At 47.5% G+C, this 23187-nt stretch overlaps 1 protein-coding gene across 1 annotated transcript in view; it reads right to left on the bottom strand.

Moving 5' to 3' along the window:
* DNAI1 (dynein axonemal intermediate chain 1) overlaps positions 1-23187 on the bottom strand; it is a gene marked incomplete in the record, with an annotated part of 116829 nt that overhangs the window by 82818 nt on the left and 10824 nt on the right. Inside the window, 3 exon segments of the mRNA XM_087715288.1 lie at positions 3328-3451; positions 10188-10268; positions 12887-12985. Of these exon segments, the coding sequence (XP_087571414.1) occupies positions 3328-3451; positions 10188-10268; positions 12887-12985 (304 nt within the window).

Raw genomic sequence — 23187 nt, 5'->3', positions numbered from 1 at the left:
AAAGTCCAATATACCTCTTCCATTCTCCATACACCTCTTTCTTCCACCACCCTCCAACTTTCTATCTTCCCTCCATCATCCCCCTCTGGTTCCACAAAACCACGTTCGACTAAAGCGCGCTCGACGAAACCGCGTAGCTGACGTCATCACAGTGCGACGAAAAAAGCACGCTGTGAACGCTAAAGTTAAAATTAACCCCTAAACCTAACCCCCCTAAACCTAACCCTAACCCTAACCCTAAACCTAACCCTAAACCCAACGCTAACCCTTAACCTAACCCTAACCCTAACGCTTAACCTAACCCTAAACCTAACCCTAACCCTTAACCTAACCCTAACCCTAACCCTAAACCTAACCCTTACCTTAACGTGAATCGGCTTGCTTTCAAAGCACTATTTAAAGCACCCTTTTTTCTCCGCGGTCGCTGTTGTCGCCCTGCTGATGACGTCAGCGACGCGGTTTAATCGGGCGCGCTTTAGTCGAGCGCGGATTTGTCGTGCCACGTCCCCCTCTACCCTACTTCCCCTCGCCCTCTACCACTCCTCTCTCCAGATCCGCTCCCCCACTTCCTTTTCGCCTTCCCCCCCCACCCTCTCTTCCATCCCTCTCTACCCATCTTTCTTCTTTCCTACTCCTCCTCCCCTCGGTGTATTTCCACTATATGTTAATGTACTTGGCTTATCCTATTTTTAAAGAAAAATTAGAGAAAAACAGTATACATGTGAAGTCACATTGCACTGAGATCTAACACATTGTGTCTAGGGAATTTTAAGATGGATGGACTTCGACTCCCAGAATTCCCCGTTCTGGCTACCGTTGGCTGTTGGGAGTCTCCTCTGCCTACGATGGCCCCAAACTGGCAGGAAGACTGAGTCCACCATGAGAAAAGAAAAGTGGTGGCATCTTCAGTGTCGACCTTAAAGCTGAACATCTCTTTAATAACCAAAAGTCCTCCTAAACTCGGGAGTAGAAGGAAAGATAGGAAGGTGAGGAGAAAGGAGAGGAATAGGAGAGAGGGAAAAGTAGAGGAAGAATTGGAGGGAATGTAAGAGTAGGAGAGAGGGAGAAAAGGGAAAAAGAGGGGATGGGTAGAGGAGGGGAAGGGGAAGGAGAGATGGGAAAGGAGAGGAGGAAGGAAGGAGAGAAGAAAGAGAAGAAAGGAGGGAAGGAAGGAGGGAAGGAAGGAAGGAAGGAAGGAGGGAAGGAAGGAGGGAAGGAAGGAGGGAGGGAAGCAAGGAGGGAAGGAAGGAGGGAAGGAAGGAGAGAAGGAGAGAAGAAAGGAGGAAGGAAGGAGAGAAGAAAGGAGGGAAGGAAGGAGGGAAGGAAGGAGAGAAGGAAGGAGGGAAGGAAGGAGGGAGGGAAGCAAGGAGGGAAGGAAGGAGGGAAGGAAGGAGAGAAGGAGAGAAGAAAGAAGGGAAGGAAGAAGGAGAGAAGAAAGGAGGGAAGGAAGGAGGGAAGGAAGGAGGGAAGGAAGGAGGGAAGGAAGGAGGGAAGGAAGGAGGGAAGCAAGGAGGGAAGGAAGGAGGGAAGGAAGGAGAGAAGGAGAGAAGAAAGCAGGGAAGGAAGAAGGAGAGAAGAAAGGAGGGAAGGAAGGAGGGAATGAAGGAGAGAAGGAAGGGGAAGGAAGGAGGGAAGAAAGGAGGAAAGGAAGGAGAGAAGGAGAGAAGAAAGGAGGGAAGGAAGGAGGGAAGGAAGGAGGGAGGGAGGGAGAGAAGGAGAGAAGAAAGGAGGGAGGGAAGGGGGAAGGAGGGAGGGAAGGAAGGAGGGAAGGAAGGAGAGAAAGAGAGAAGAAAGCAGGGAAGGAAGGAGGGAAGGAAGGAAGAGGAAGTAGGATTGTTGTAAGATAAGATGGGTTTATGGGATGGTAAGAAAGCAATTTCAAGTATATTGTCAACTGTAGGGGAGAAAAATTGTTACAAATACATACTATTAATAACAGTTATGAGATCGTATAAATTGTGAATGTATATATGAGAAATAATTTTTTTTTTAAAAAGTCCTCCTAAACTCCAAGAAAAAAATATAGCACTGATGATGTTCCTTAGTTGGGTAATGAAACATCTGAAAGAAAACAACCAAGTTTCAGGGGGCACCAAGGACCCCACAATCATCTCCTCCTCCTCTCCACCAACCTCACTCTCTTTTAACACTGATGATGTTACCTAGTTGGGCAATGAAACACCTTCAACTAAAACAACCCTCAGCACCAAGAAAGCCACATAGACCTCCTCCTCCTTTGCACAAACTTCACTGCCTTCTAGCACTGATGATGTTACCTAGTTGGGTAATGAATCGTCTGCAACAAAACAAGTTCAAAGAGAACCAAGGATCCAATGACCACACCTAGAGTATTGCATCCACACTATAAAAAGATGTTGAGTCTCTAGAAAAACTGCAGAGAAGAACAATAAGATGATGAGGGGACTGGAGGTCAAAATATATGATGAACGATTGCAGGAACTGGACATGGCTAGTCCAGTGAAGAAAAGGACCAGGGGAGACATGATAGTGATGTTCCGATGTTTGAGGGTCTGCCACAGAGAGGAGAGGGGGTCAAGCTATTCTCCAAAGCACCCGAAGGCCAGAGAAGGAAGAATGGATGGAAACTGACCAAGGAGAGATTCAACCTGGAAATAAGGAGGAATTTTCTGACAGTGAGAACAATCAGCCAATGGAACAGAAGTTGCCTTCAGAAGTTGTGGGAGCTTCATCACTGGAGGCTTTTAAGAGCCGAGGTGGCGCAGTGGTTAAATGCAGCACCGCAGGCTACTTCAGCTGACTGCAGTTCTGCAGTTCGGCTGTTCAAATCTCACCGGCTCAGGGTTGACTCAGCCTTCCGTCCTTCCGAGGTGGGTGAAATGAGGACCCAGATTGTGGGGGCGATATGCTGACTCTGTAAACCGCTTAGAGAGGGCTGAAAGCCCCTATGAAGCGGTATATAAGTCTAACTGCTATTGCTATTGCTATCTCAAGAAGAGACTGGACTGCCATTTGTCAGAAATGGTGTAGGGTCTCCTGCTTGGGCAAGGGGTTGGACTAGATGACCTGCAAGGTCGGAATTAATCTGATCCCACAGTGCTCCTCTTCTTCCTCCTCTTCTTTTTCACAAACCTCCCTCCCTTCTAGCACTGATGATGTTACCTAGTTGGGTCATGAAACTACCTGCAAAGAAAACCACCCAGCTGAGAGAGGCGTGAAGGACCTCCAGTACATTGAGGTCCATCTGTGTGGCTCGTCCCCATTGCTTTCCTTCCCTCTCCAAAGGTTTGCCCACTCAGACCTGGTCTCTCCACACGCAGGAGGGGACTTGCTTAGGGCAAAACTCACCTGAGGAGCTGTGTCTTACGCTCTGCCGGCGGCCCTCGTCCGAATCTTTGAAGATCAGGTTCCCACAAAGGGAGAAGTGAACTGCCATCTGCTCCACCAAGGAGGTCTGCTTGTAGGCCTTTTCCTTCGGAGAAAGGAAGAGAGGAGAAGGGCTTCACGCCGGCTCTTCTTTAACCTTCTCAACATCGGTGCTTTGGCTAAGCCAATACAGGAAGAATCTTGCAAAAAGAACTCTCCAAAGAGCAGTTATAGGGTTGCCCTCCTCACCTCAAGACTTGACTACTGTTAACGCGCTCTACATGGGGCTGCCCCTGGAAAACGTTCAGAGACTACAACTGGTCCAGAATGCAGCCGCGTAAGCGATACTGGGTGTACCGAGATACACCCATGTTACACCTATCCTCCGCGAGCTGCACTGGCTCCCTATCGATCTCCGAACGCGCTTCAAGGTGCTGGTTATCACCTTTAAAGCCCTGCATGGCCTAGGACCTGGATATCTACGGGACCGTCTTCTGCCACACCCCTCCCAGCGTCCGATAAGATCCCACAGGGTGGGCCTTCTCCGGGTGCCGTCGACTAGACAATGTCGTTTGGTGGCTCCTCGTGGGAGGGCCTTCTCTGTGGCTGCCCCGGCCCTATGGAACGATCTACCCCAGAGATCCGGACCCTCCCCTCTCTCGCGGCCTTCCGCAAAGCCATTAAGACCTGGCTTTTCCGGCAGGCCTGGGGCTGTTGACCTCTTGAATGAGGTCCAGCCCCGTTAAGGTTGAGTGTATGTTGTATCTCTTTTAACTTGTCTTGTCTTCTACTTTTTAAAACTTTTTAATATTTCTTTTATTGTTTTTATGTAAGCCGCCCGGAGTCCTTCGGGATTGGGCGGCATATAAATGTATTCGGGAAGGAAGGAGGGAAGGAAGGAGAGAAGAAAGGAGGGAAGGAAGGAGGGAATGTAGGAGAGAAGGAAGGGGGGAGGAGGGAGGAAAGGAAGGGGGAAAGGAAGGAGAGAAGGAGAGAAGAAAGGAGGGAAGGAAGGAAGGAAGGAAGGAGGGAGGGAAGGGGGAAGGAGGGAGGGAAGGAAGGAGGGAAGGAAGGAGAGTAGGAGAGAAGAAACGAGGGAAGGAAAGAGGGAGGGAGGGAAGAAGAAGTAGGACCGTTGTAAGATAAGGTGGATCTATGGGATGGTAAGAAAGCAATCTTCAAGTATATTGTCAACTGTAGGGAAAAGTTTGTTATAAATACATATTATTAATAACAGTTATGAGATCATATAATTGTGAATGTATACATGAAATTGATAAAATAAAAAATTGGAGAATTTTTGTTTTATTAAACTCAAACTCATCCTGTGCCCGGTTACATACACACACACACACACACACACACACACACACACACACACACACACACACACAATTTTCTTCTCCTTCCCCTCCCCACTTCCCAGAATTTCCCCCCTTGCAGCGAGGAGAGCTTCCTAAACTGCTTTTCTCTGCAGGCCGGTTATGCTTCCCTGCAAGGTAGCTCAGCTCTGCAACCTTGGTTAGTCAATTAGCACCCGGGGCTATGTGAAACTGGCATGATCCTAATCAGTTTGATCCCAAAGCCTTCCTTTTGTATCCTAAGTCGCTGGGTGTTGTGGTCCGCTGGCAGCCTGTGGAGCTGGCAGCAGATTGGGACAACCGGGAGGTTGGGGAGGAACATGGGCCAGTCCTGGAGTCTGGGGAAGGTTCGGACGAGGGCTCTGCATCGGAGGCAGAGAGGGGGCCAGGGCCATCTGGGAGTTATCTGCTGCACCTCTGGAGCCTCCAGAGTCTGACATCAGTGAGGCAGAGGAACAGCGGGAGCCTGTTCCCAGTGTGTGCATGCGCAGAGCTGCCAGAAGGCAAGAATAGTTAAGAAGGTTCAACTCGGGAGTAAGGCTTGGAGATGATTGGCCCCTATTGGCCCCTCCCATAAGACATAAAAGAGGAGCGAACGGGATCTGAGCTTTGGCAGGAAGCAATTAGTTCATCTGGTCGGTTCAAGCTTTGAAAACTTCTGTTTGACTCTGTGCTAAGTTTGGCCTTGCTCTGCATTTGGCAATTAGGCCTCTGGCAGAATTCCCAGGGAGAGTTTCGAGTTTTGAGTTTCATTTTATTTATATGCCGCCCTATTCCCGGCGGGACTCAAGGCGGCGCACAAACCCAAGGAGGGGAAGGGAAAAACACAAAAACTACAAAAGTACAGGGCATTTAAAAACAACCAACAGCCACACGATTCGAGAGGGGAAGGGAACTCATTGACCCCAGGCCTGCCGACATAGCCAGGTTTTAACGGCTTTTCGGAAGGCCTGGAGAGAGGTGAGGGTCCGAATCTCTCGAATCGTTTGGCTGTTGGTTGTAAACACCCAGAGAAGATGGGTGTTTATCAACATTCCTGTCAGCCTCTGCTTTGCCGAGGTGGCGCAGTGGTTAAATGCAGCACTGCAGGCTACTTCAGCTGACTGCAGTTCTGCAGTTCGGCTGTTCAAATCTCACCGGCTCAAGGTTGACTCAGCCTTCCATTCTTCCGAGGTGGGTAAAATGAGGACCCGGATTGTTGTTGGGGGCAATATGCTGACTCTGTAAACCGCTTAGAGAGGGCTGAAAGCCCTATGAAGCAGTATATAAGTCTAATTGCTATTGCTATTGCTATTGCTGCTGTTTCGGCTGCCATTGAAACGGGGAGGGGGGGGCATGGTATTTGGGAGGGGTTTACTAATTGTGCTGGAGGAAGATTCTGGAGTTTCTGCTGCCTGTCTTACTGCGCATGCGGAGGAGGTTTCCCGCCAAGGCCAACGGCACCGACATTCCATCTGGGTGATGCCTTTCGAAGTTATCTCACACCTGACACTTGGGAGAATTATGATTGGACTGCAACTGGGATGCCAAGGGGTGGGGAAATGGGTTATTCTATCACTCGCTTTCGTGCCTAAATAATCAGTCTTCGCTTTGCTACGCTTCTAATCATTTATAATTAGTAAAAGTACACTTGATTTCTATCAATGGAGTCTCGTGGTTTTCTTTCCTAATTACTCAATGAAGAAGTGCTGACAGTTCCCCTGAAAGACTGTGGCAACTCAAGCAGACATCTGTTGGACTCTTCACAGACTGTTTGTGAATCATTACGGGTTGAGAGTGACCATAATTCACAGCCGTCTAAATAAAAGAGGGTTTTGGGGGCTATGATTGTGATTTATGCTTTCTCCGCAAGCCAAGGTTAGAACGTTGGGAACAAGAAGCCAAAACATTCCTTTCAATGTGAATTCTCCATTGCGTGCTTGGTTACTCTCTTGTAATCCCCTTCGCTCCAATGAATGTAAATACAAATACTGATTTCCCTTTTGTTAGTTATCCCAGAGCCGAGGTGAGGATTCCAAAGGGTGGGGGAAGTAGAGAAAAGGGATATAAGATTTCCCCCTTTCTCCCCCCCCCCCCGTTTCCTTGTGAGCAAAGTTCCAGAAAATGAACCTTCCCTTCTGCTAGGGCTCACCCGAATGATTGAGGCCCTATCCTCCAGGAAACCAGAAGTGTCACGGCGAGAACGGCTGGAAAAATAGCAAGCTCCGAGGAGCTTCGCGAAAACCCAGCCGGCAAACCGTCGTTGGGAGGTCTTTGGACCAGAACCATCCTGAAGGGATGGTGAAGGAGAGGTGTTTCAGATGACCGCAAGGAGCCAGGCAAGCTCCATGACAGGTCAGAAACAAGCTCTCCAGATTGACGGTGAGGGTGGTGGCCATCTTTTACTGTCTGCTCTGGAGCTGGGGCAACCGGACTAAGCTTGGAAAAGGAATGGTGTTTGGACAGAGAGCTGGGAACAATGCTATTACTTGGAGTTTTAAAGGGGGAGGTCTAGGACAATTCACCACCGCTGGTCTGCCACTGCTGGCTCACTGCCACTAGCTCGCACATACAAACACGCATTCTGTGTCAGACCTATAAGCCATCTTTTTTTGGACTTCAGGCCTGTCACACTTTCTACTGTGGAAAAATGGGAAGGGGGATTATACGGAGTTGGTGATATGTAGCCATAATAACATTCTTCTTAGAAACTCAAGGTCATCTTTGTCTCTGCACCTGACCGGAACTGGATGGGTGGAACTGCCAGCATGGCAGTGGGAGACTGGACCATGGGATGGACTTGTGGGTGTGGGGGCAAGATCTTGAACTTTCAACTAGGTGGGGAAAACCGGGAAGCTTTCAGATTCGGGTTTTCCCAGATGTGCCAACAATACATCTCTATTAAAGTGGAACTTTGAGGAAATTCAAGCCTCGGAGTTTTATTTCATTGGGGGTGTTTTTTGGAACCCTGACACTCTGCCTCTTCCCCCATTGCTAATGTGAAAGGGTCAGAAAATAAATTAGAGGAAGGCAGGGAAAGGGAGGAGGAGGAGAAAGAGGAGGAGGAGGAAGACAGTAGCTGTGGGGTTTTTGATACTCTGTGAGCTTGATGGTGTCAGCGTTCCAAGTATCATGTGGAATTAAATCAGAGTCCAAAGCAAAACGATCCTTAAAGTTCCAATTTAATAAATCAGACATCTTAGCACATCTGGGTAATCCCAATTCTAAAGAGCTTCCTGGGATTCCACCCAGTTAAAAGTTCATGATCTTGTCCCCACACCCACAAATCCATCACATGGTCCAATCGTCTTCTTCCACGCTGTCATCTCCACCCAGCTGCTTCCGGTCAGGTGTAAAAGTGCGGAGACAAAAGATGACCTTGGTCTTCTAGAAAAGAATGACAACAGCACATTCCACAATCCTACTCCTGTCTATTCCCCCCTCCCGTCAACTATACTAATGAAACAGCATAATGAAATAAGAGAAAGTGTGGCAGGCCAAAATTCTAAAAGGAATATAATTGCAGGCCTGACAGATGGCTTTCTTGCAGACATTTCATGACCCAACTGAGTACCATCATCAGTGCTAGAAGGGAGTGAGGTTTGTTCTCATTACAATATTGCCCTGTCTAGAGGAAGAATGGGAGGGAATGTAAGAGTAGGAAAGAGGGGAGGAATGGGAAGAAGAGGGAAAGGGTAAAGGGGAGGAAGGGGGAGGAGAGAAGGGAAAGGAGAGGAGGAAGGAAGGAAGGAAGGAGAAAAGAAAGAGAAAAAGGGGGGTAGGAAGGAGGGAGGGAAGGAGGGAGGGAAGCAAGGAGGGAAGGAAGGTGGGAAGGAAGGAGAGAAGGAGAGAAGAAAGGAGGGAAGGAAGGAGAGAAGGAGAGAAGAAAGGAGGGAAGGAAGGAGGGAATGTAGGAGAATGTAGGAGAGAAGGAAGGGGGGAAGGAAGGAGGAAAGGAAGGGGAAAGGAAGGAGAGAAGGAGAGAAGAAAGGAGGGAAGGAAGGAAGGAGGGAAGGAAGGAGGGAAGGAGAGAAGGAGGGAAGGGGAAGGAGGGAGGAGGAAGGAAGGAGGGAAGGAAGGAGAGTAGGAGAGAAGAAACGAGGGGAAGGAAAGAGGGAGGGAGGAAGAAGAAGTAGGACCGTTGTAAGATGATGAATCTATGGGATGGTAAGAAAGCAATCTTCAAGTATATTGTCAACTGTAGGGAAAAAATTGTTATAAATACATATTATTAATAACAGTTATGAGATCATATAATTGTGAATGTATATATGAAATTGATAAAATAAAAATTAAAAAAACAACAACAATATTGCCCTGTCAATATTGGTGGAGTGTGGATTTCTTCTGCCTGATTCCTTGATTAGGATATTGTTTTCTGCTTTGATTGTTTGTCTGGAGTTAATCCCTGCTTCTCTGCCCAGGGCGAGTCATGCCATGGCAAGTCATTTGGGGTGATATGGCAGCGGCGAGCCAGGGGTGACAATCCAGCCAGGATGAGCTGGCAGTGGCAACCCAGCGGTGGAGACCTGGGGGGCAGCAAACTGTAGTAGCGGCGAGCAGGTCGCAACCACCCAGCAGTGGTGAGTTATCCCATTCCACCCTTATAAGGTAGGACTAACCATTCTGCTGCTTTTGTCGTTTTCTCTTCCCAGGAGATCCAGGGAGCGAGAAGACAGGAGACTGTTCAAATAACCTCAGGGATACCCCTCCTTTTGCAAGAAGGGTTAGTGGCCAGAAATTGGGGTGATTTGCAAACCAGGGTGTTCTAACTGAGGTTTCCCAAGAGCATGGAGCAAACTCCTGGTCCCGACAAAAACCCCTTTTATAATTGACTGTGAATTCTGCTCATTCACATCCAGGAAAGTCTTTCGAGGGAGGATTTACAGTCACAGACCTTCTCTGGCTTGGAGAGTTGCCAAGCCGATACCTGCAGAACTTTGCAAGGAGTCCCGGAGAGTCAGGAACCAATAAAGCGAACTAATTGTTTCCTGCAAACTCCACTCCCTTTTGCTCCCTTTTATTCCCCATGGGAGGGGCCATTCACCGTCCACCTGTGGCCTCACTCCAAGTCGACTCCTGTTCTTTAGCTGTTCCCTTCGTCTGGCCACTCTGCACATGCGCACAATGGGAACAGGCTCCAGCTGTTCTTCTGCCTCACTGATGTCTGACTCTGAAGGCAGCTGATAACTGTCAGACGGCCTGGCCCCCTCTCTGCCTCCGACACAGAGCCTTCATCCGAGCCTCTCCCCAGACTCCAGGACTGGCCCATCTTCCTCCCCAACCTCCTCACTGCCCGAATCTGCTGCCAGCTCTGCGGGCCACTGGCGGGCCACAACACCAGGCTCTGATTTTACCCAGACACTAAAACCCATCGTGTTGAAAAGAAAAGGCAGGCTCTACATATTCCGTTTTCAATTGATTTCGTCCAGGCTCTGCCCTACTTTAGAAAGGATCAATGGTTGCAAAACGGGGGGGTGGAGCGGAGGGAGAAACACTTACTTTAAAACTGTTATCGGACAATGTTCTGCGGAGCATGGGATTGTTGGCTGTCAGGATACGGGTTATTTCCTCTTTCAGTTCCTGCAGAAGGAAAAAAAAAGAGCCGTTCCTCGCACACAATTCCCACAGTGAGTAAGAGGCCGGTGCATAAACAGAAACATTTAACCAATACGTAGGACAGTGTTTCTCAACCTTGGCCACTTGAAGATGTCCGGACTTCAACTCCCAGGATTCCCAGCCAGCGAATGCTGGCTGGGGAATCCTGGGAGTTGAAGTCCGGACATCTTCAAGTGGCCAAGGTTGAGAAACACAGATGTAGGATGTTTTTTTTTAATGCTGAGCTTCCGTAGGGATTACGAGTTTTTCCCAAAACGAAATCTGACCTGTAAATCAATACAGGGAGTCCTCGAACTTAAAACCATAATGGAGCTGACAATTTTGCTCATACGTCGTGATGGCCATAAAGCAGATCGACACATGACCCGCTCGAGATTTTGCAAGCTCTTTTGCCGTACGGTGGCCCTCGGCTTACAACTGTTCGTTCAGTGACCATTCAAAGTTACAACGGCACAGAAAAAAAATGGACTCAGGATTGTTTTTCGCACCTACAATCACTGCAGCATCCTGTGGCCATGCGATCAAAATTCAGGTGTTTGGCAATACTTGGTTCATACTTATGACCATCGCGTGATCCCTTTTGCGACCTTCTGACCAGCAATGGAGAAGCCAGATTCACTTAACAACCGGATGACTAGCTTAACCCTGCAGTGATTCACGTAACAATTGTGGCCAAGAAAGCTCACAAAATGGTCCAAACTCACTTAACAACTTTTTGCTTAACAACAGAAACTTTGGGCTCAAGGCCTACCTGTACAGGGACACTTTGGTCCTCATCGTTCATTGGTTCTGGAGGTGTGATGAGTACAAAACATGATGAGTAACAAACCATTTATTCCCCGTAAGGAGTAACTACAGTGAGTCACAAGGCAGCTCACACCACATCGAGCTGAGGTGGCGCAGTGGTTAAATGCAGCACTGCAGGGCTACTTCAGCTGACTGCAGTTCTGCAGTTCGGCTGTTCAAATCTCACCGGCTCAGGGTTGACCCAGCCTTCCATCCTTCCGAGGTGGTAAAATGAGGACCTGGATTGTTGTTGGGGGCGATATGCTGACTCTGTAAACCGCTTAGAGAGGGCTTGAAAGCCCTATGAAGCGGTATATAAGTCTAACTGCTATTGCTATTGCTATTAAGTTCTAGGTTTTGCGCTGAGTATCAAATGAACAAGGAATCCCAGGAGAAAATTTTCATTTCAAAATGCACCGAGTAACAATTTGATGAGTTCCAAAGCAGTTGAGCACCAAGATAGCACTATATACAATACAATAGCAGAGGTTGGAAGGGATCTTGGAGGTCTTCTAGTCCAACCCCCTGCCTAGGCAGGAAACCCTATACCGTTCCAGACAAATGGCTAGCAACATCTTCTTAAAGGCTTCCAGTGTTGGGGCATTCACAACTTCTGGAGGCAACTTCTGTTCCACTGATTAATTGTTCTCACTGTCAGGAAATTTCTCCTCAGTTCTAAGTTGCTTCTCTCCTTGATTAGTTTCCACCCATTGCTTCTTGTTCTACCCTCATAATGTCCCTAATAATTCAAAAAAACATTAGAATTTTAACTTGCTTGAGTTCAGCTTATGGGTGAATTACCTGCCCACACCTAATTTGGCCAGTGTGTTCTCAGAATCACAGAATTGGAAGGGACCTCGGAGGTCTTCTAGTCCAACCCCCTGTTTAAGCAGGAAAACCCATACAATTTCAGACAAATGGCAACCTCCAGTGTTGAACCCCCACAACTTCCGAAGGCAAGCCGTCCCACTGATCAATTAACAGAGTAAAAGAATGCCAGAGTTGGAAGGGACCTTGGAGGTCTTCTAGTCCAATCTCTTCTCCTCTCCATTTCAGCCTCTAACCCAAATTTACTTTGAGCTGAGGTGACGCAGTCGTTAAGAGTCCAATATTACCGGCTACTTCAGCTGATTGCTAGCTGCAGTTCAGCAGCTGAAGTCCCACTGACTCAAGGTTGACTCAGCCTTCCATCCTTCTGAGGTGGGTAAAATGAAGACCCAGACTATTGCGGGCAAATGCTGACTCTGTAAAACCGCTTAAGAGAGGGCTGTAAAAGCACTGTGAAGCTGTATATAAGTCTAAGCGCTATTACTATTGCTATAGATGGAGGATTGGGTGGATGGATGAGGATTGATGGATGGATGATAGATAGATAGATAGATGGATGGATGGATGGATGGATGGATGGATGGATGGATGGATGATGATATGGTGGATGGATGGATGGATGATAGATGGATGGAGGATGGATGGATGGATGGATGGATGGATGGATGGATATATGGATGATGGATGGATGGATGGATGGATGGATGGATGGATGATGGATGGATGGATGGATGATAGATGGATGGATGGATGGAAGATAGATGGATGCATGGATGGATGCATGGATGGATGCATGGATGGATGCATGGATGGATGGATGCAGACTCAGTTGTCCATCCTTCCAAAGTCGATAAAACAAGGACCCAGATTGTTGGGAGCAAGATGCCGACTCGCAGTGAAACTGCTTAGAGAGGGCTGTAAAAAGCACCGTAAAGCAGTATATAAGTCTAAGTGCTATTGGTACTTACCGCATCAGTCAGGTCCAGCTGGTCTGGAGGCTTGATTAATGTCTTGGTCTGGGACCATTCATCGGCCCCCTCACCCACTTCCACGCCCCCCTCTTCATCCTAGAAGAAGAACCACACAGCCAGTTAGTAATGGAGAGGAGGACTACCAAGGCTCCAGGAAGTCCCTGGGTGCCTTCAACCATTCCAATCTGCTTCTGCATTGACAGACTGAAATAGTTTGGGATTGTTGCATTTTGAGGGGTCTGTGGTGCTCTCTGAACTGGCTGTCTCATTGCAGATGTTTTATGGCCCACAATGGTTAGCAGACTGATTAGATAGATAGATAGATAGATAGATAGATAGATAGATAGATAGATGATAGACAGATGAAAGAGAGTAGGTAGGTAGATAGAGATAGATAGATAGATAGATAGATAGATGATAGATAGATAGATAGATAGATAGATGAAAGAGAGTAGATAGATAGGTAGGTAGGTAGGTAGGTAGGTAGGTAGGTAGGTAGGTAGGTAGGTAGGTAGATAGATAGATAGATAGATAGATAGATAGATAGATAGATAGATAGATAGATAGATAGATGATAGATGGATGGATGGATGGATGGATGGATGGATGGATGGATGGATGGAAGGAAGATAGATAGATAGATAGATAGATAGATAGATAGATAGATAGATAGATAGATAGATGATAGATGGATGGATGGATGGATGGATGGATGGATGGAAGGAAGATAGATAGATAGATAGATAGATAGATAGATAGATGATAGATGGATGGATGGATGGATGGATGGATGGATGGAAGGAAGGAAGGAAGGAAGGAAGGAAGGAAGATAGATAGAAAGAGAGAGAGAGAGAGAAAAATTATTAATATTATTACACAGAATGATTTTGCTATGTATTATAAAGCATTGCCAATATTCACTACATCAATATGAATGGAGATAGATAAATAGATAGATAGATGATAGATAGATAGATAGATAGATAGATAGATAGATAGATAATAGATAGATGGATGGATGATGGATGGATGGGAGAGAGATAGATAGATAGATAGAATATTAATATTATTACACATAATGATTTGCTATGTGTTATAAACAGTGGTCAGTTCTACCTGTTTGGACCGTTTGGCCAAACTGGTAATGTTTGGTGGCCTGGGTCACTGGAACCAGCCAGCGACCCAGGCTGCCACGCTCCTGAACCAGTTACCTAGCTGGGCCACTCAACGCCTGCAAGAAAACCACCAAGCTCAGAGAGCACTAAGAACTCCACAGCTCTCCTCTTCCTCCTTCTCTTTGCAAACCCCTCTCCCTTCTAACACTGACGATGTATCCAACTGGGTAATGAAACATCTGCAAGAAAACAAACCAAGCTCAGAGAGTATCTGAGCTGTAAAAACGCTCCTTTGTTTTGTATTTTTGCCAGAGAGATATGCTGCTAAGCCAAGACCGATGCGAGTGCCCTCCATTCCAGTCAGATCTGGAGCCTATCAGCGTCCTGCTGATTCGGGTTTTGAGCTCTCAGTACCTTCTCCTTTTTTAAAATAATTTTCGAGGGAGCATTTTAACATCTAGGGTAGCTTGAATTACAACAATTCCACCAGAACTCTTTCTAAGGGACAGCCGTGCCCTCTGGCGGCAAGGCAGGAGGCCTTGTCCTCTTGTGGGCAGTGTGGCATAGATGTTGACACAGAGTAATTGATTGGCATTCATAATTAAGACCGTGACCCGTCAAAACCGCGGTGGACTAAAGCGTGCTCGACGAAAGCGCGTACGTGACGTCATCAGCAGCACGCCGAAAAAAATTAAAAATAAATTAAATTAAAATTAAAATAAAATTAAAGCAAGCCGATTCACATAAAGGTAAGGGTTAGGTTTAGGGTTAGGGTTAGGGTTAGGTTAAGGGTTAGGGTTAGGTTTAGGGTTGCGTTACGCGTTAGGGTTAGGTTTAGGGTTAGGTTAAGGGTTAGCGTTAGGTTTAGCGTTAGGTTAAGGGTTAGGTTTAGGGTTAGGTTTAGGGTTAGGTTAAGGGTTAGGTTTAGGGTTAGGTTTGGGGGGGTTAGGGTAAGGTTTTCGCTTTAATTTTAAATTTACTGCTCACAGCGCGATGTTTTCGTCACACTGTGATGACGTCACGTACGCGCTTTCGTCGAGCGCGCTTTAGTCCACCGCGGTTTTGTGGTGGAACCAATTAAGACAACATTCATGGCAGAGAGAATATGCAGCTCACGGGCGAACCGTGGGGTACAGTGGCTGAAATTCATAAGATTTTTTTTAAAAAAAATAGGCAACACCCATTTGAGTCATCTTGTGGTGATCTTGTTGTTGTTTTGTGTATTTGTGTCCCTTCACATCTGCAGGTCAATGGCTAGATAAATTCCTACTGTTTTCTTGGCAAGGTTTCTCCAAAGGGATTTGCCATTGTCTCCTTCTGAGGGCTGAGAAAGAGGGACTGGCTCAAGGTCTACCAGCTGTAAAAGACTAGAACTCACTGTCTCCTGGTGATTGGCTCAAAGTCACCCAGCCAGTTTTCCTTCCTATATAAGGTGAGGCTATAATTCACAATCACCTGGTGATTGATCAAAGTCACCCAGCCAGAATTCCTGTCTTAAGGTGGGGGCTATAATTCACAGTCACCTGGTGATTGGCCCAAAGTGTACTAGCTGGCTTTCATGCTTAAATTGAGACTAGAATTCACAGTCACCTGGTGGTTAGCCCAGAGTCAGAATTCCCACCTAAGGCTGGGCTAGGATTCACAATCTCCTGGTGATTGGTCAAAGTCACCCAGCTGACTTTCATGTCCACAGCAGGACTAGAACTCCGCGTCCCCTGGTGATTGGACAAAGTCGCCTAATCAGCTTTCATGCCTAAGGCAGGGCTAGAATTCACTGTCTCCTGGTTTGTAGCCTAGTGCCTTCACCGTTGCACCAAACGGCCTCTTCTTCTCGTGTTACCATTATCTGAAACTTTAAAGAAACCAGAATGTGGCCGGAAACATTTCTGAGAAAAGGCCAGCAATCTGGGACATCAGCACCACTGTCTGAATCCTAAAAAAAGCAACAAATCCATCTGAGCCTTTGGATAATTTATTTCCGTCCTATCTCCGCTTCGTTTAATCACCCTGATTTGAAGAATGACATTTGGCGTTTCCTCTGACTGCCTTCTCTTCCCCTCCTAAATTAATCATAATTCCGGGGCCTTCTCACAGGCTGCGCGATATATTTCAAAATGTCACTCTTGGCAAGATTATATTTTAAACGTCTTTAAAGGCAGAAGCTGGGACCGTTGGACAGGATGAGAGGTTTGGCGTCTCTTGATAGAAAGACAGTCAAGGAGAATCGGTGTCTGTCTCCTTGTAACAGACACAGGAAGCTTTCGCAAGAACTATGCGCCAAATGACACTTGTGAGCTGGCCGAAGATTGAAATGGAAATTATGGCCTGTGAAATTAGGGCATTGTCGTACAATCATGACGACAGACGTCATGAGGCAGGTGATATCATTTCCCCCCACTACCCAGTGCCTGCAATTGCCCTGTGAGGTTGGCGCAGTGGTTAAATGCAGCACTGCAGGCTACTTCAGCTGACTGCAGTTCTGCAGTTCGGCTCTTCAAATCTCACCGGCTCAAGGGTGACTCAGCCTTCCATCCTTCCGAGGTGGGTGAAATGAGGACCCGGATTGTTGTTGGGGGGCAATATGCTGACTCTGTAAACCGCTTAGAGAGGGCTGAAAGCCCTATGAAGCGGTATATAAGTCTAACTGCTATTGCTATCCCGGAGCAGGCCATCATTTCTCATCCGTGTTTCAGGCACGATCTGCATTTCCTAGACCAACTGGCAATTGCTGACATAGTCATTGAGTTTTTCGAACCTCAAGGTTGGGAATGTGAGTTCTTGGTGCTCTCTGAGCTTGGTGGTTTTCTTTCAGATGTCTCAATATCCAACTAGGGAACAACATCAGTGGTAGAAGGGAGTGGGGTTTGTGGAGTGGAGGAGGAAGAGGTGGAGGAGGAGGAGGAGGAAGAGGAGGAGGATTGAGGGGTCCTTGATGCTCTCCGAGCTTGGTCGTTTTCTTGTAGACATTTCATGATCCAACTAGGTAACATCATCAGTACTACAAGGGAGTGGGGTTTGTGGAGAGGAGGAGGAGGAAGAGGAGGAGGAAGAGGGAGGAGGAGGAAGAGGAGGACTGTGGGGTCCTTGGTGCTCTCCGAGCTTGGTGTTTTTCTTGAAGACATTTCGTTACCCAACTAGGTAACCTCATCAGTGCCAGAAAGCAGTGGGGTTTGTGGAGAGGAAGAGGAGGAGAAGAGGAAGGAGGGAGGGGAAGAGGAAAAGGAGGATGGAGGAGGAAGAGGAGGAGGAGGGAAGGAGGAGGAGGAGGAGGAAGAGGAGGAGGAGGAGGAGGAGGAGGAGGAGGAGGAGGAGGAGGAGGAGGAGGAGGAGGAGGAGGAGGAGGACAATGACCATGCTCTCTCTGTGTTGCGGCCCACCAGCTACCAGCAGACTCGGACGATGAGGAGGTTGGGGAAGAACTTGGCCCAGTTCTGGAGCCTGGGGAAGGCTCTGATGGATGCATCGGACGCAGAGATAGAGCCAGGGCCGTCTGACATTCCCCAGCCACCGGAGAGGCAGCTGCCTTTGGAGTCAGGGATGAGTGAGGAGGAAGAACATCTGGGGCCTGTTGCAGATGCACATATGCGCAGAGCAGTCAGGAGAGGTGAACAACGGAGGACAGGGAGCCGACTTGGGAAGCAAAGCATACGTGGACGCTGAATGGCCCCTCCCTGGCTGGGGAATAAATAGGAGGAATGAGGAGTGGTTGTCGTAGGAGACAACAGTTCGTATTTCTGAAGATTTGGCTCATTGCGTTTCGTGCCACAAAGACTGCTTGCCAGAACTGAATTTGCAGCCTTTCGGCTGGGAGCTCACGCCTGGCGGCCTGGCAATTATCGCAAGGAACTGACAAGGTCTGTTAATTCAATTGACTCTTTGAAAGACTGTTGCCTTTCTTTCACCCGCTTTTCGGTAGGTGAATGCCATTAATCCCCAAGAGGTAAATAAAGAGGGTTTTTTTCTGTGACAAGGAGCCTGTTCCTTGCTTCTGCTAAGGCTGGGTCAGAACACTGAGTTTGGTTGTTCTCTTACAGACATCTCATTACCCAACTAGATAACAACATCAGTGCTACTGATCAGCACTGGTGATGTTACCTAGTTGGGTAATGAGATGTCTTCAGGAAAACAACTGAGCTCAGAGAGCATCCAGGAGTCACGAAGTGGCAGTTCTTGCCCATTTACCTCCAGCCTTCAACGCTGCAATTTCTCGCTCTTCTTGTCGCTTATCTTCACCGAGGCAGGACAACTTATTGTCTTGGAAATTAGAATGCTGTCATCTATGATGTCAACTTGCCAAGGAAAGTTGCCTTTTCCTTCATGCATTTTTTTTTTCTTCCAGATGATGAGAATTGAATGATTCTTGGGGAGAGTTAGCTGCTATGGAGTCCCTGGTGCTCTCTGAGCCTGGCTGTTTTCTTGCAGATGTTTCATTGCCCAACTCTATAAGCTACATAAATTGTAGCACCCTCGGGCTGGAAGGGACCTTGAAGGTCTTCTAGTCCAGCCCCTGCTTGAGCAGAAGCCCTTGTACCATTCCAAACAAACCGTTGTCCAATGTCTTCTTAAACTTCCAGTGGTGGAGCATCCATCCAGCTGTTCTAGAGTTGTTGTTGTTGTTGTTGTTAGTTGCGAAGTCGCATCTGACCCATCGCTGGACAACATCCCTCCAGGCCTTTTTTCTTTTTAAATAATAGACTAGATTTATTCTTAGTGTTCGAATTTAGCCTGGCATGAATCTCATCTGACTGTCACAGCTTTATGATCATGTCTGAGAGTTTTGTTGTTGTTGTTAGTTGCGAAGTCGTGTCCAACCCATGGACCACGTTCCTCCAGGCCTTCCCATCCTCTACCATCCCATGGAATCCATTGAAGCTCACGCCGACTGCTTCGGTGACTCCATCCAGCCACCTCCTTCTCTGTCATCCCCTTCATCTTTTGCCCTCCGTCGTTCCCAGCATGAGGCTCTTCTCCAGGGAGTCCTTCCTTCTCTTTAGGTGGCCAAAGTCTTTGAGTTTCCTCTTCAGGATCTGGCCTTCTAAAGAGCAGTCAGGGTTGATCTCCTCTAGGACTGGCCGGTTGAATGGCCTTGCATCCAAGGGACTTGCAGGATGGATGGATGGATGGATGGATGGATGGATGGATGGATGGATGGATGGATGGATGGATGGATGGATGGATGGATAGATAGATAGATAGATAGATAGATAGATAGATAGATAGATAGATAGATAGATAGATAGATTGAATCTCACGCCGACTGCTTCTGTGACTCCATCCAACCACCTCCTTCTCTGTCATCCCCTTCTTCTTCTGCCCTCCATCGTTCCCAGCATGAGGCTCTTCTCCAGGGAGTCCTTCCTTCTCTTTAGGTGGCCAAAGTCTTTGAGTTTCCCCTTCAGGATCTGGCCTTCTAAAGAGCAGCCAGGGTTGATCTCCTCTGGGACTGACCAGTTGGATGGCCTTGCAGTCCAAGGGACTTGCAGGATGGATGGATGGATGGATGGATGGATGGATGGATGGATGGATGGATGGATAGATAGATAGATAGATAGATAGATAGATAGATAGATAGATAGATTGAATCTCACGCCGACTGCTTCTGTGACTCCATCCAACCACCTCATTCTCTGTCGTCCCCTTCTTCTTCTGCCCTCCATCGTTCCCAGCATGAGGCTCTTCTCCAGGGAGTCCTTCCTTCTCTTTAGGTGGCCAAAGTCTTTGAGTTTCCCCTTCAGGATCTGGCCTTCTAAAGAGCAGCCAGGGTTGATCTCCTCTGGGACTGACCAGTTGGATGGCCTTGCAGTCCAAGGGACTCACAGGAGTCTTCTCCAGCACCAGATTTCAAAGGCCTCCATTCTTTGGCGCCCAGCCTTCCTTATGGTCCAACTTTCACAGCCTCCATTGCACGGGTGGGTTTCAACCGGTTCGCGGCGAAATGGTTGGTCGGCGAACCCGGAAGTAAGTAACTTCTGGGAACGGCGAAGGGCCCGCCCGCCCGCGTTCCTTACCCGGTTTTGATGAGTTCTGCGCTTCCACGCATGCGCAGGATGCATACAGCGCCTGCGCGATCCTCCAGGAGCAGCTGGAGCATCGCACAGATGCTAGTATGCATGCGTGCGCTGTGTGCGCACGAGGACGCCGCCGGCCCTGTTCCAACTGAACCGGTTGGAACGGGGCGAGAAACCCACCCCTGCTCCATTGCAACTGGGAAAACCAGTTCTAGAGTTAGCAACGTTTTAATCCCTTCACCTACAAATCCCAATAATCAGATTAGAGCTGCAAGGGACCTTAGAGGTCTTCTAGTCCAACCCTCTGCTCAAGGAGACTCTAGTCTGTACCATTTGAGAAAAACTTCAGGCTATACCATCCCTGTCCTGCGTTCTTCTGGGTTCTTCTCTCCATATATTCAGATATTTTTGTCCAAATTTCAAAGAAGATGTTTTATTCACGCCTGGGGACACTCGTCAAGAAGCAAAAAGCAGAGAAAATTCAAGCTATAAAAGGGAACGCTTCTTTCCCCAGGAACTCAGCCGTCACAAACAGCCATTCAACGCAGATCTAGATTTGAACACAATCACGACTGCAAGGAAAATACTGGCCTACATTACATTTTCAGTTCCTGGATATTTGTCATTGCTCGAGCTGCTGAATGCAGAATCATTTTAGTTCCTGGACTTAGCCTCACACAGTGATGGGGAACTTTTTGGCACCAAGTGCCCAAACCAGAATGCGCGTGCATGCATGTGCATATGCGCACACCGGAAACCCAAAGACCAGCTGGCTGGCCTGCGCATGCCTGTTTTTCAGGCTGTTACTCAGGCTAAAAACCTGTTTTTGCGCTGGTTTTCAGGCCGTTTTCAGGGCATTTCCTGGCGCTCCCGTGCCTCTGAAAACTAGCTGGCTAGTGTGCATGTGCCTGCTGGAAATTAGGAGAGCAGCTGGGCTCTGCGTGCCACCTCTGGCACCCATGTCATAGGGGTCTAAAACAGACCTTCTTCATGGAAAATATCATTCTTGGCACCCCTCTATTATATTGAACACCATATTTAGAATATGGCATCCAGTTCTGCTCATCCTCGATACAAAAACGATGTGGAGACTCTAGAAAGAGTGCAGAGAAGAGCAACAAGGAGGACTAGGAGAGTGGAGACTAAAACAAAGGAAGAACGGTTGCAGGAACTGGGGATGTCTGGTTTAATAGAAAGAAGGACCAGGGGAGACATGATAGCAGTCTTCCAATATCTCAGGGGCTTCCCCAAAGAAGAGGGAGTCAAACTATTCTCCAAGGCACCTGAGGGCAGGAGAAGAAGCAATGGGTGGAAACTAATCAAGGAGAGAAGCATCCTAGAACTAAGGAGGAATTTCCAAGATCACGTGAAGGGTTAATACCACTTTACAAGGCCTTGGGAAGGCCACACTTGGAATCCTGCATCCAGTTTTGGTCACCACGATGTAGAAAAGATGTGGAGACTCTAGAAAGAGTGCAGAGAAGAGCAACAAAGAGGATTAGGGGACCTGAGGCTAAAACATATGAGGAATGGTTGCAGGAACTGGGTATGTCTAGTTTAATGAAAAGAAGGACCAGGGGAGACATGATAGCAGTCTTCCAATATCTCAGGGGCTTCCCCAAAGAAGAGGGAGTCAAACTATTCTCCAAGGCACCTGAGGGTAGAACAAGAAGCAATGGGTGGAAACTAACCAAGGAGAGAACATATATAACTCACTCTCTCTCTCTCTCTTTCTTATCTATCTATTCTATTCTATTATTCTATTCTATTCTATTCTATTCTATCTATCTATCTATCTATCTATCTATCTATCTATCTATCTATCTATCTATCTATCTATCTATCTATCAATCACCTATCTACCTATCTAGCTATCAGTCTTCCAATATCTCAGGGGTTGCCACAAAGAAGATGGAGTCAAACTATTCTCCAAGGCACCTGAGGGCAAAAGAAGAAGCAATGGGTGGAAATTAATCAAGGAGAGAAGCAACTTAGAACTGAGGAGGAATTTCCTGACAGTGAGGACAATTAACCAGTGGAACACCTAGCCACCAGACGTTGTGGGTGCTCCATCATTGGAGGTTTTTAAGAAAAGACTGGGCAGTCACTGGTCGGAAATGGTATAGAGTCTCCTGCTTGAGCAGAGGGTTGGACTAGAAGACCTCCAAGGTCCCTTTCTTCTGCTCATACAAAGAATGGTTGCCGGAACTGGGTGTGTCTAGTTTAATGAGAAGAAGGCCCAGGGGAGACAGGATAGCAGTCTTCCAATATCTCAGAGGTTGCCCCAAAGAAGAGGGAGTCAAGCTATTCTCCAAGGCACCTGAAGGTAGAACAAGAAGCAACGGATGGAAACTAATCAAGGAGAGAAGCAACATAGAACTAAGGAGGAATTTCCTGACAGTGAGGACAATTAACCAGTGGAACAGCTTGCCACCAGAAGTTATGGGTGCTCCATCACTGGAATTTTTAAAGAAGAGATTGGACAACCACTTATCTAAAATGGTATAGGGTCTCCTGTTTGAGCAGGGGATGAGACTAGAAGACCTCTGAGGTCCCTTCTGACTCTGATATTCTGCATTCTGATAAGAAGAGCAACCGATGCATTTAAATCCCTATTCCGAGGGATAGGAGGCATTGATTAAAACGAGCTCTGTGTGTGTGTGTGTGTGTGTGTGTGTGTGTGTTTGTGTGATTGTTTCATTTTGTTCTACCCTGAGCAGAATTTCAACTACATCTCTTCTTTCTCTTCAATCTGCTCCTCACAGGAGCCTTGCTTAAAACTGTCCGTCATAGGGGGATAGCAACTCCAGTAATTAGATCACTGCCTACACGCCTGCCCTCCACGGGGAGGGATCGAATATTAATCAAAGGACTGCCCCCCCCCCCACTCGTTCTCCCAGCTTCGCACAAAGTGAGCCGCAAATCTTCGGGGGGATGCCAGGCGAAGACTTGTAACCGTATGTTCAACTTGGCGCGACAAAGCTCAGAAATGTATTCGACAGCGTAAAGAGTGCCCGGAACGTATCGCTTCAGTTGACCGTGGGCTGGGTAGATGGAAAGATAGTTTTTAAGAAGAGATTGGAGAACCATTTCTCTGAAATGCCGTGATGGCAAACCTACGGTGCCAGAGGTGGCACGCAGAGCCAGAGTGCTGGAAATCCAAAGACCAGCTGCC

This window comes from Thamnophis sirtalis, unplaced genomic scaffold, assembly GCF_051295495.1.
Source record: "Thamnophis sirtalis isolate CommonGarterSnake01/CBP01778 unplaced genomic scaffold, rThaSir2_p1.2 scaffold_5, whole genome shotgun sequence".
Classification (NCBI taxonomy): Eukaryota; Metazoa; Chordata; class Lepidosauria; order Squamata; family Natricidae; genus Thamnophis; species Thamnophis sirtalis.
Note: the sequence above shows the minus strand (reverse complement) of the source record. Positions and strands in the feature narration are given on the sequence as shown.